The sequence below is a fragment of the Mytilus galloprovincialis genome, chromosome 2 (genome assembly GCF_965363235.1).
Source record: "Mytilus galloprovincialis chromosome 2, xbMytGall1.hap1.1, whole genome shotgun sequence".
Lineage (NCBI taxonomy): Eukaryota > Metazoa > Mollusca > Bivalvia > Mytilida > Mytilidae > Mytilus > Mytilus galloprovincialis.
This window is the reverse complement of record NC_134839.1, coordinates 31,330,858-31,344,073: the sequence shown is the minus strand read 5'-3', so window position 1 is coordinate 31,344,073 and position 13,216 is coordinate 31,330,858. Positions and strand designations below refer to the sequence as shown.

General features: G+C 31.0%; 1 protein-coding gene across 2 annotated transcripts in view; it reads left to right on the top strand.

Annotated features, from left to right (window-relative positions):
• LOC143063361 (protein lifeguard 2-like) overlaps window positions 1–12,969 on the top strand; it is a 35,500-nt gene extending 22,531 nt beyond the window's left edge. For both annotated transcript variants that reach the window (XM_076235472.1, XM_076235473.1), the window contains exon 11: window positions 2,298–12,969. In XM_076235472.1, the coding sequence (XP_076091587.1) occupies window positions 2,298–2,444 (147 nt within the window). In that variant the 3' untranslated portion in view covers window positions 2,445–12,969. The remainder of the gene's footprint in view (window positions 1–2,297) is intronic.
• Window positions 12,970–13,216: the final 247 nt, after the last annotated feature.

Sequence of the window (13,216 nt, the reverse complement as noted above, 5' to 3'; positions counted from 1 at the left end):
TGTCACAGAGATGTGAATAGCTGGGTCGCAGCAGCTCATGGCCCCTTAATCTAGATGTTGGCCACTTAAATTTGTTATATTTAACTCATCATGAAAAAACTATTGACTCATGAAAATACAAGACAGGCAGTTACTGTAAATACAGAAATTATAGCGTCCATTTATTTTTGCAATTTTTGAAAAAATTGCAAGATTAATTATTGCAATGTCAGGAAAATCTGCATACAGATATTATTAGTTACATAATATGTAAGGGTTCGACGACTTACAGAAAAGAGCGACGATTTACAGAAAAGAACCAAAAAGGACCGAAAAGAACCGAAAAGGAATGAAAAGAACCGAAAAGGACCGAAAAGAACCGAAAAGGAAATCAATTTTTTTTTGTAATCGAAGGATTAGCATATTGCAAAACATTGAAAACCTTATACTGTGGTAGGACTAATTTTAACTTACATGTGAAACATTACAGGTACGGTCGGATGCCTATCTTGTAGAATAGAAAATTAGAAAAAAAAATTTTAATTCACCAATTAAGGACTTCCTGTATATTTGACATTTAACATCCGAGAGGAAATGGTGATGCTGATATGTATACTTTTTATAAAACCATACCCAATGCCACCGGGCAATATATGGTAAACGTATAAGGTTAATACTTGAGCTAAATCTTACTTAAATAAAGGCAACAGTAGTATACCGCTGTTCAAACTCATAAATCCATGGACAAACTAAAACCGAGGGAAACGCATTAAATATAAGAGGAGAACAACAACACAACATCAAAATAAAAATTGTATACAAGAATTTAGCAGAGGATGTTGAGATTTTTTTATTGCCGCCTATAGGTATTCAGTGGCCAATCAAGGGGGAGTATTCCTGTTGGTTGGAACCCCCCTTTTTTAGAAGATCAATGCATTTGAATAGGGACATATAGTCGGAACCCCCTTTTAAAAATGGCTTGATCCGCACTGATATTTTATAATTCAATCTATCAACATACCAATGCTACTTGCACACTGTTACCTATTTAATAAACAGATTCTGACTGGTAAGGCACTACATATTGTGAAAGAATCATATTTTGATTGATTCATCATAAATATATGGACTACTTCGGACTCATTATTATTAGTGTGATACCAATTTTCATGGGATTCGTGGGTACAGGTGAACTACAAATTCAAATGTTTAACAAATTACAAATTTTCTATAGTCTTTTTATGCAAAACCATGAAATCAAATATCCGCAAAAATGCAAGTTTTCATCAATCCATGAAAATAAATGAATCCATAGTATCTTTTTTGTCGAGCCTTCAATTTAGTCGATAAAGCGAGACTAAGCGATCCTACATTCCGTCGTCGTCGTCAGCGGCGTCCACAAATATTCACTCTGTGGTTAAAGTTTTTGAAATTTTAATAACTTTCTTAAACTGTACTGAATTTCTACCAAACTTGGACAGAAGCTTGTTTATGATTATAAGAAAGTATCCAGAAGTGAATTTTGTAAAAATAAAATTCCATTTTTTTCCGTATTTTACTTATTTTTTCTGCGAGGAAACATTACATGCACTCTGTGGTTAAAGTTTTTAAAATTTTAATAACTTTCTTAAACTATCCTTGATTTGTACCAAACTTGGACAGAAGCTTGTTTATGTTCATAAGATAGTATCAAGAAGAAAATTTTGTAAAAATAAATTTCCACTTTTTCGTATTTTACTTATAAATGGACTTAGTTTTTCTGCGAGGAAGCATTACATTCACTCTGTGGTTAAAGTTTTTAAAATTTTAATAACTTTCATAAACTATCCTTGATTTGTACCAAACTTGGGACAGAAGCTTGTTTATGATCATAAGATAGTATCAAGAAGAAAATTTTGTGAAAAAAAAATTCACTTTTTCCGTATTTTACTTATATATGGACTTAGTTTTTCTTCCAGTTAACATAACATACAGTCTGCAGTTAAAGTTTATAAAACATTTATTAGATTCATAAACTATCCTGGTTTTTTTTCCAAAACTTGGAAGCTTCTTTCAATCAAAAGACGGTATCGAGAGGGAAATTTTTATTGATGTTTTTCCTCATTTTTGTTGAGTCTGCGATTAACAGCAAAAGTAGGCGAGACACTGGGTTCCGTGGAACCCTTACGAATTTTTTCTGTAAAGAGGAATAAATGTGTAGATCAATTAATTTTGTAAAAAAAAACTTGACATCAAGGCCAGGAAATCACAAGCCATCTTTCCCACTAGAGCTATGTATCATGTTCTTTGCTTAATAATTAATTTGTCATTTTTTACAGTTACTTGTGTACAACACTCAGAGGGTGGTAGGTGGGAGGAAACATGATCTATCTCCCGAGGAGTACGTGTATGGAGCCTTACAGCTGTATATTGATATAGTCTACCTCTTCATGATCCTTTTGGCTTGTTTTGGAAAGAGTAACTAAACAGGAACAGAATATTCAAGGCTTTTTGTACTTTGCTAGATATTGTCAGTAACTATTATAATCAAAAGTTTATACAACTCATTTTATTTTGGTACAAATTATTTTCTGTCAAAGTTTCAGAAAAATCATGAATTAAATTTGAGTACAAATATTTTTTTTGTAATATGGTATTTAATAATTTCAATTAGTTCAAAAATACTTGACTCAGCAGTCTGTGATTTTACAAATCCATTTTTTTCCTCAAAATATTAGTCATGTAAGTAAGTTTTTTTATAATTATGTAAAAGATGTGAGTGGTGATGGGTGTATTCAATTTCAATTTTTCTTTAATTTTTTTTTAAATGATTGTAAAAAAATTACACTTTATGCAGTCAACCACCCACAGAAGAGGTCTTGTTTTATGATCAGTATTTATTTTACATGATATTTTGAATTTATACTTTTACTACATTGCAGTGATCTGGAAGGATTTTTTCTCTCTGGGCCCAGGGCCCCTCAAAAATAAATTCAATGGGCCATTTAAAAAAAATATGGGCCATGTTGTCAAATGAGTGGGCCATTTGCATGATTTGAATTGACTACAGTGAAAAAAAATTAATGGTGTATATTTCGCCAAAGAGGTGGTGGTACATTTTTTGTACTTACCTTACTGATTCTAAATAATATCATGGATATTGTTGCTGTGATTTTGTAATTTCAATTTCAAAGAATATAAAATAAGTTCTTCCAAACCAGACAATATTTAAGATAACCTTTATTTACAATGTTTAAACTGGTACTGTTGTCTTGTTCATGCTCATGTTTTTTTTTACATTAAATTTGGGTCTTCCTCGAAACCATACTTATTCCAGCGTTCCGTATTAGAGGACCTTTCTGGCATATCCTCTGCACTTCTTGTATTATTATTACTTCATCAGAATGACAACAAATAACAGTAGAGAGTATCATTAAATGATAGAACAAAACAACAATTTGTTGAAGGCATGTTTACAAAATGTCAAAACGAGCCAAAGACCAAAAAGTGACAAGGAAAGTTAAGCGTCGCCTTTAGCTTTTCTACCTTACTAGCTAAATTTCACAAATTTAAAGTTGTTTATGAAAAATCATACCATGAATGATGGTTAATTACGTGTTTTGGGTAATCAGTTGTACTGCATGGTTCTATTATTATCATATGAAAACACCCAAGACGTCCCAAAAATATATAGGTGCTCCTTTCATTGGAGGAACATTACACAGTTGTGTACACACATGGCGGCACGAAATACGACCGTTAATCCATTTTGATGATATTTAAACGTTTTGACACGAAGCGAAAAATATCGTGCACCACGTGGGCACAAACATAAGTCACTCTATGCACCATTTCTGGTCGATATGCGCTATAGGCGCAGGGCACACGTCCTTCCTGATCACTGCAATGTAATTAAGGTGGCTCGTGGGTACAAAAAATTTCAGCAAAAAATTAAACCTTTATTTTTTTATTACAAATTTTATTCATTACACTATTAGTTATTACTTTATGATATGGTAAAAAAATAAACCCAAAAAATTTATTCGGTTTGGCCCCAGATGACTTTTAAAATGTTTATGTCATTGAAAAAGCTCCAAATTATCTCCCTTTGGTGCAAAAGTGCCATTTTTATGCCCCATTTATGGGCATTATGTTTTCTGGTCTGTGCGTCCGTTCGTCCGTCTGTTCGTTCGTCCGTTCGTCCGTTCGTCCGTCTGTCCCGCTTCAGGTTAAAGTTTTTGGTCGAGGTAGTTTTTGATGAAGTTGAAGTCCAATCAACTTGAAACTTAGTATACATGTGCCCTATGATATGATCTTTCTAATTTAAATGCCAAATTAGAGTTTTGACCCCAATTTTACGGTTCACTGAACATAGAAAATGATAGTGCAAATTTCAGGTTAAAGTTTTTGGCTTCAGGTTAAAGTTTTTGGTCAAGGTAGTTTTTGATGAAGTTGAAGTCCAATCAACTTGAAACTTAGTATACATGTGCCCTATGATATGATCTTTCTAATTTAAATGCCAAATTAGAGTTTTGACCCCAATTTTACGGTTCACTGAACATAGAAAATGATAGTGCAAATTTCAGGTTAAAGTTTTTGGTCAAGGTAGTTTTTGATGAAGTTGAAGTCCAATCAACTTGAAACTTAGTATACATGTGCCCTATGATATGATCTTTCTAATTTAAATGCCAAATTAGAGTTTTGACCCCAATTTTACGGTTCACTGAACATAGAAAATGATAGTGCAAATTTCAGGTTAAAGTTTTTGGCTTCAGGTTAAAGTTTTTGGTCAAGGTAGTTTTTGATGAAGTTGAAGTCCAATCAACTTGAAACTTAGTATACATGTGCCCTATGATATGATCTTTCTAATTTAAATGCCAAATTAGAGTTTTGACCCCAATTTTACGGTTCACTGAACATAGAAAATGATAGTGCAAATTTCAGGTTAAAGTTTTTGGTCAAGGTAGTTTTTGATGAAGTTGAAGTCCAATCAACTTGAAACTTAGTATACATGTGCCCTATGATATGATCTTTCTAATTTAAATGCCAAATTAGAGTTTTGACCCCAATTTTACGGTTCACTGAACATAGAAAATGATAGTGCAAATTTCAGGTTAAAGTTTTTGGCTTCAGGTTAAAGTTTTTGGTCAAGGTAGTTTTTGATGAAGTTGAAGTCCAATCAACTTGAAACTTAGTATACATGTGCCCTATGATATGATCTTTCTAATTTAAATGCCAAATTAGAGTTTTGACCCCAATTTTACGGTTCACTGAACATAGAAAATGATAGTGCAAATTTCAGGTTAAAGTTTTTGGTCAAGGTATTTTTTGATGAAGTTGAAGTCCAATCAACTTGAAACTTAGTATACATGTGCCCTATGATATGATCTTTCTAATTTAAATGCCAAATTAGAGTTTTGACCCCAATTTTACGGTTCACTGAACATAGAAAATGATAGTGCAAATTTCAGGTTAAAGTTTTTGGCTTCAGGTTAAAGTTTTTGGTCAAGGTAGTTTTTGATGAAGTTGAAGTCCAATCAACTTGAAACTTAGTATACATGTGCCCTATGATATGATCTTTCTAATTTAAATGCCAAATTAGAGTTTTGACCCCAATTTTACGGTTCACTGAACATAGAAAATGATAGTGCAAATTTCAGGTTAAAGTTTTTGGTCAAGGTAGTTTTTGATAAAGTAGAAGTCCAATCAACTTGAAACTTAGTATACATGTTCCCTTTGATAAGATCATTCTAATTTTAATGCCAAATTAGAGAATTTATTCCAATTTCACAGTCCTTTAAACATAGAAAATGATAGTGTGAGTGGGGCATCCGTGTACTGTGGACACATTCTTGTTTGGCATTAAATTTGAAATATCTTTTTTTAACTCATCGGTGACCTATATTTTTTTATTATTGTTATCAAATAAGCTGTACATAAACTAAATAATTATAAAATTTAAGCAATTTCTGTTATTAGGTTATTTTTTTATTTCGATATTACCTCTATTTCTCCTATTAGTTCAACAAAAAAAAAGGACATTTACAAAAATGTATGCTTCTTCCAGAGGCAGATTGTGAGCTTAAATGAACGGTGACCCCTTTTTTTTATTTCATTTTTCTTTTAAGTATATGATAAAGTTCATTTATAAAAAATATAGCGAAATCCTATATAAGAAAAAAAAAAGATTTATACCCAGGAGCCCCCTTAATTAGAAAAGTTGCATTCTATTTTCTTTGGAATACTAATTAACAAACTTAGAAAATATATAACATGTGAGTTCAAAGTATAACTTTATCAATTTTAAACTTTTTAGAGTTAGAATTTTTCATCGCTAGAATTTATTTATTTTTCATGTTAATTTTTTTTACAATGACTTTATTATTATTTTGCAATCAAATGTTTTTAGAATAATTTTAATTTTCCTTTGTCAAAAAAAAGTACAAGATGTATTTATATGTTTTGAAATTACTTTAGTATTTTACGTTGAAAAAAGCTCAAGCTCAAAATGTAATTGGCCATCAGCACTTTTTCGCTGGAATAATATATCTGTTGGATATTTTTTATCTTATTATTTATCGCTATGCTGAGTTATTGTTTTTTTTTGGCAAATTATGCAGGAATTTATTCCAGTAGCATGACTATTGATGAAAGGGTATAAATATGATGTTATGTTTTTTTTATATACTGAATACTTTAATTTCATTGTTTTTAACCCATCAATTTTTCTTACGCTATTAACTTCATGCCTCAGAAGATAAATTTTATTATTTTTTATTCTTATTTGATACTTTATATTCTTTAAACAACATTTTATATGATAATTGGTAATACACTGAACAATAAAATTATGCTTTCTTGACAAAACAGATCAAAAATATCTTAGAAAAATCAAAACACATTAATTTCTTTTTACTTGTACAATGCTGTAGGCCTTTGAAACAATTCATAATATGAAAGAGCTTTTAAGAGGTACCTTTGTATATATAATAAACGTGAGTTACACAAATTTCATTTAATATCCCTAAAACAAGGCTTAATTTACATATTTGAAACAAACTTTCAAACCTTTATGAATCAAAAGGATTGAAATATATTGTATGTTCAAGATATAGAATGCAAATATCTCATATTTCTTAACTGACCATATTGGGTATTTAAAAATCCTCAAAATTATGATTGCTTATTCTGATTGATTGATTAATTGATGGTATGGTAGGGTCCAGTATTGTAACTGAAGTTGCAAGCATTAATGCCTTAACTGAAAAAAAAAAATTGAAAAAGTAAAAAAAATAACGGTTCCCTTCCAAGGCCTTAATTGAAAAAAATATTGAAAAAGCAAACAATTTTACAACACTATTCTAAGTCTTTAACTGAAAAGGTTATTGAAAAGACCAAGAATTTAACAGCCCCTTCTAAGGGCTTAACTGAAAAGATAATTGACATAGCCATAGATTGAACAGCCCCCTTTTTAGGCCTTAAGGTGGATTAGGACTATTCTACTGCGCATAATTTCATGCATGAATTCAATGCACACGAAAAGTATTTGTCATACATTTGATATTATTTTTATGCCCCACCTACGATAGTAGAGGGGCATTATGTTTTCTGGTCTGTGCGTCCGTTCGTCCGTTCGTCCGTCTGTCCCGCTTCAGGTTAAAGTTTTTGGTCAAGGTAGTTTTTGATGAAGTTGAAGTCCAATCAACTTGAAACTTAGTATACATGTGCCCTATGATATGATCTTTCTAATTTAAATGCCAAATTATAGTTTTGACCCCAATTTTACGGTTCACTGAACATAGAAAATGATAGTGCAAATTTCAGGTTAAAGTTTTTGGTCAAGGTAGTTTTTGATGAAGTTGAAGTCCAATCAACTTGAAACTTAGTATACATGTGCCCTATGATATGATCTTTCTAATTTAAATGCCAAATTAGAGTTTTGACCCCAATTTTACGGTTCACTGAACATAGAAAATGATAGTGCAAATTTCAGGTTAAAGTTTTTGGTCAAGGTAGTTTTTGATAAAGTAGAAGTCCAATCAACTTGAAACTTAGTATACATGTTCCCTTTGATAAGATCATTCTAATTTTAATGCCAAATTAGAGAATTTATTCCAATTTCACGGTCCACTAAACATAGAAAATGATAGTGCAAGTGGGGCATCCGTGTACTGTGGACACATTCTTGTTTTAAAATATTTTGATTGATTAGAAATTTTAAATCATTGTAGTTATGTCACTAAAAGAATATTTTCGTTATTATGTGTATCTTTTAAAGGCACAAAATGACATTTCACCCATTTTCACCATTGTTCCCCCCAAAATTTGGGTTTTAAGGCAATTTTTTTTTTATTCCTTATCGGTGACCTATGTTTTTTATTTGCTCATTCTTTAAACTATATTTCAGCTTTTTATATTACAGTTTTGGACCAAGTGTCATAGAAAGTGTTTTTGATATTCCGATAAAAATATGTCAACACCTCTATTTCCCCTATCATTTCATTGAAAAATGGTCCATTTTACATACCTGTTTAAAAGTGAAATTTTGAGCTTAAATGGTCGGTGACCCCCTGTTTTTTTTATGCCCCACCTATGATAGTAGAGGGGCGTTATGTTTTCTGGTATGTGCCTCCGTTCATCCGTCCGGTTAAAGTTTGTGGTCGAGGTAGTTTTTGATGAAGCTGAAGTCCAATCAACTTGAAACTTAATACACATGTTCCCCATGATATGATCTTTCTAATTTTAATGCCAAATTATAGTTTTGACCCCAATTTCATGGTCCACTGAACATAGAAAATGATAGTGCAAAGTTCAGGTTAAAGTTTTTGGTCAAGGTAGTTTTTGATGAAGTTAAAGTTACATCAACTTGAAACTTAGTACACATGTTCCCTATGATATGATCCTTCTAATTTTAATTCCAAATTAAAGTTTTGACCCAAATTTCACGGTCCACTGAACATAGAAAATGATAGTGGGAGTGGGACATCTGTGTACTATGGACACATTCTTGTTTCCACCAATTTGATTCACTTTCTGTAAAGAATAAAATAACAAAAAATACGGCACTTCTGATAGAAACTTCAAATAGGCCAGATCCACCTTAATTAATACAATAACCTGTCATATTCATTTTTATAATAATAGGAAGGCATTTGACTTTTATCAGTCCATAAGTATATTATTATTTGTTTACTATGGAATATTGAGTTTTTTGTTAATTGTTTCTACAATAATGATAGTAAGATGTTTTACATTCTAAATGTGGTCATTTATAAAAACACAAACTAGTTCCTAGTTTTAGTATCTGACCATTAACTGTTTTGGTTATTTTGGCAGCTGGCCAGTTTAGTCTGATTTTTACAGAATGGCTGGTATTGTATTGTTACCGTTGAAATTTGACCAAAGTTTTATTTTTAAAAATGACCAGCCTGAGATTGAAGTTCCTGTGATATAAAATTGCTAGACTTTGTAATTGATATTTCAATCAATTTAACGCTCCATTTTTATGCCCCACCTACGATAGTAGAGGGGCATTATGTTTTCTGGTCTGTGCGTCCGTTCGTCCGTCCGTCTGTTCGTTCGTTCGTTCGTCTGTTCGTTCGTCCGTCTGTCCCGCTTCAGGTTAAAGTTTTAGGTCAAGGTAGTTTTTGATGAAGTTGAAGTCCAATCAACTTGAAACTTAGTACACATGTTCCTTATGATATGATCTTTCTAATTTAAATGCCAAATTAGAGTTTTGACCCCAATTTTACGGTTCACTGATAGAAAATGATAGTGCAAATTTCAGGTTAAAGTTTTTGGCTTCAGGTTAAAGTTTTTGGTCAAGGTAGTTTTTGATGAAGTTGAAGTCCAATCAACTTGAAACTTAGTATACATGTGCCCTATGATATGATCTTTCTAATTTAAATGCCAAATTAGAGTTTTGACCCCAATTTTACGGTTCACTGAACATAGAAAATGATAGTGCAAATTTCAGGTTAAAGTTTTTGGCTTCAGGTTAAAGTTTTTGGTCAAGGTAGTTTTTGATGAAGTTGAAGTCCAATCAACTTGAAACTTAGTATACATGTGCCCTATGATATGATCTTTCTAATTTAAATGCCAAATTAGAGTTTTGACCCCAATTTTACGGTTCACTGAACATAGAAAATGATAGTGCAAATTTCAGGTTAAAGTTTTTGGTCAAGGTAGTTTTTGATGAAGTTGAAGTCCAATCAACTTGAAACTTAGTATACATGTGCCCTATGATATGATCTTTCTAATTTAAATGCCAAATTAGAGTTTTGACCCCAATTTTACGGTTCACTGAACATAGAAAATGATAGTGCAAATTTCAGGTTAAAGTTTTTGGTCAAGGTAGTTTTTGATAAAGTAGAAGTCCAATCAACTTGAAACTTAGTATACATGTTCCCTTTGATAAGATCATTCTAATTTTAATGCCAAATTAGAGAATTTATTCCAATTTCACAGTCCTTTAAACATAGAAAATGATAGTGTGAGTGGGGCATCCGTGTACTGTGGACACATTCTTGTTGTTTTATGTTATCAAAGTGTTGATGTCTTAATGTTGTAAATGTTATCATGAAGATGTGATATCGAAACATCATTGATCAATTTCCATTTGTTTTTTGGCGGGAGGGGGAATCGGGGAAGGGAGTCATCTGATTGTATAATGTTGTTTCTTGGTTAACATCCTTTGTAGACTTGTATATGTTTTATTGTAATAAATTTCATGTTTTATTGTAATAAATGTCATGTTTTATTGTAATAAGTTTCATGTTTTATTGTAATAAATTTCATGTTTTATTGTAATAAATTTCATGTTTTATTGTGTACCTACTGTTAACTATTTTAACAAGATTTGGTCTGTATCAGAGTTGAAATGTAGATGTAAATGTCCCATTGCTAGTATACCAAAGTAAGCTATTTCAGGTTTACTGTATTTGCTGGAAGATATTTTTATAAATAAGTTGTGTTAAAAAAGTACATGGAGACAGATATTTATACAATAAAATTGAGAAAGGAAATGGGGAATGTGTCAAAGCGACAACAACCCGACCATAGAGCAGACAACAGCCGAAGGCCACCAATTAGTCTTCAATGTAGCGAGAATTCCCACATCCATAGGTGTCCTTCACCTGGCCCCTTAAAATATGTATACTAGTACAGTGATAATGATAAGTCTGCATTGACATATTCCTTTATAATAGAAACTAATTTATTTTAAACGGTTGTGTAGGTTGTAACTTGAATGTAAAGGATTGGTTTGAATTTTTCACATATATACATATACATGTATAAAACAGTATCTTTTTTTTATAATGTGTTTATTGGCAAAGAACTACATATATAATAACAATAGTAAATAAGTTCATAGTACATCAGCAAAATCGGGACAAGTACATAAAAGTTGATCTTTTGAATCCTTCTATAAACGTATAATATTATTAATAAAAATAATTTTTAAAAAGAACAGAAAATTTTAATCTGAGGTAGCATGGATTGGGTTGATATTTTTATTACGTGAAAGTTAACTTGTAAAATCATTCTATTAGTTGGAGCCAGGGGTTCCAGCAGGTGTACGCTCTTTGCAATGGTTTATTTTTATAAAATATTATTTTTTCAATAAACAAATTTTCTTTTAAGATAATTTTTTAAGGCTACACTATTTACTTGTCCACATTGCATTTTTGTTTTGTATATATAATATTTAGTTAATAGTATTATGAGATTTCTTATGTAGTTTTTTTTCTGTTTTTTCTAATATCCCAAATAAGACAATATCTAAATTAAGTGGTAGTTCAATTTGGACTTTTGAGTATATCCATTTATTAAGTTCTTCCCAAACATCAAAAAAAATTTGACATGTCTGCAATATGTGTTCAATAGTTTCTATTGAGTCCGTACAGAAAGTGCATTTATTGTTTTGTGAGACTTTAATTTTGTAGAATAATTTATTAGTTCCCAAAATTCTGTGATTGATCCTGTATTGGATCCACTGTAGTTGTGAGTTTTTAGTAATGTAAAATGGAAGTCTGTATATTTTATTCCAAATAATATTATGTCTATTTAGGATTAAGGACCACTTTTCCTGTGATGTGATATTTGTTATTTTTTCATTTAAAACATTGTACATGTCTTTTGATCCTTTTGTAGATTTCATAAATATAGAAATAGTAGTTGGTATAGTTGGCCCATAAGGCTTTATAAGCTGATTACTTTTAATATTAAGACTTTTCATATAGGAATAAACAGCTAACATTACTACTTGAAATATAAGAAAGTTGGTATCAATATCATATGTTTTAAATTCCTGCCAATTCATTAAATGTCCATCATTATCAATTAAATCATTTATTAGCCAGACGCCCTTTTCAGTCCATTTTTTATACAGAGGGATTTGATTACCAATTTTAATTTCTTTATTATTCCAAAGATTAGATGTGATAAAATCATATTCATTCTTAATAGCTACTTTTGTTTGTAGTTCAGTCTAAGCATTAAAAACCTCCTAAAACATTATCTAGTAATTACGTCTGAATTAGGGACAATTCTGCGACAGATTTTAGCCATCAGATCACCAGTGATGTTGATACAAGGCTTAATTACACATTCTGTATATATAATTTGTCAATATAACAGCCCAACAATAGTATAGTACCTAATAGCAGAACTGGCTCTTTTAATTAAAAACATAAAAACTGGTAATGAACCTTATACTGAAGGGTACGTTTTGTATCTGGTTGTTCCATACTTCAATATCTATAGTAAATTATACACTGTAAACCCTAGTCAATATATCCTGTATATATAAAAGTGGGTTTATGTTCTATGTTTTACATTCAGATAGACTTTGTTAGATCATTCTTGATATTGTTTACCAGAGATTTGATATATGGGTTAAAATCAATATTATAAAAAATTATATCCTCGTTACTGTACATTGTTGTAAATGGATTAAATATACATTTGTTAAAGTCAAAATTATATCAAATAAATGTTCTCTGTACTGTATATTGTTTTATTTCTTTTCACATCGGTTCAAAAGGTTATTAACTAGATTCAGTGTCTCACCTCTGGCAGCATTGACAATAAGTTCTTGTATCAAACTTCCTGGTTAAGAAGGTTTAAAAGCTGGATAATCTATATATCTTGTGTGCAGATGCCTCATGGTCACAAATCAAAATCTTACTTTCAAAATGGAGGATTTAAAGGCAAGTGGACCTAATTGTCTTCTTATATAATCATAAGTGTTTTTAAT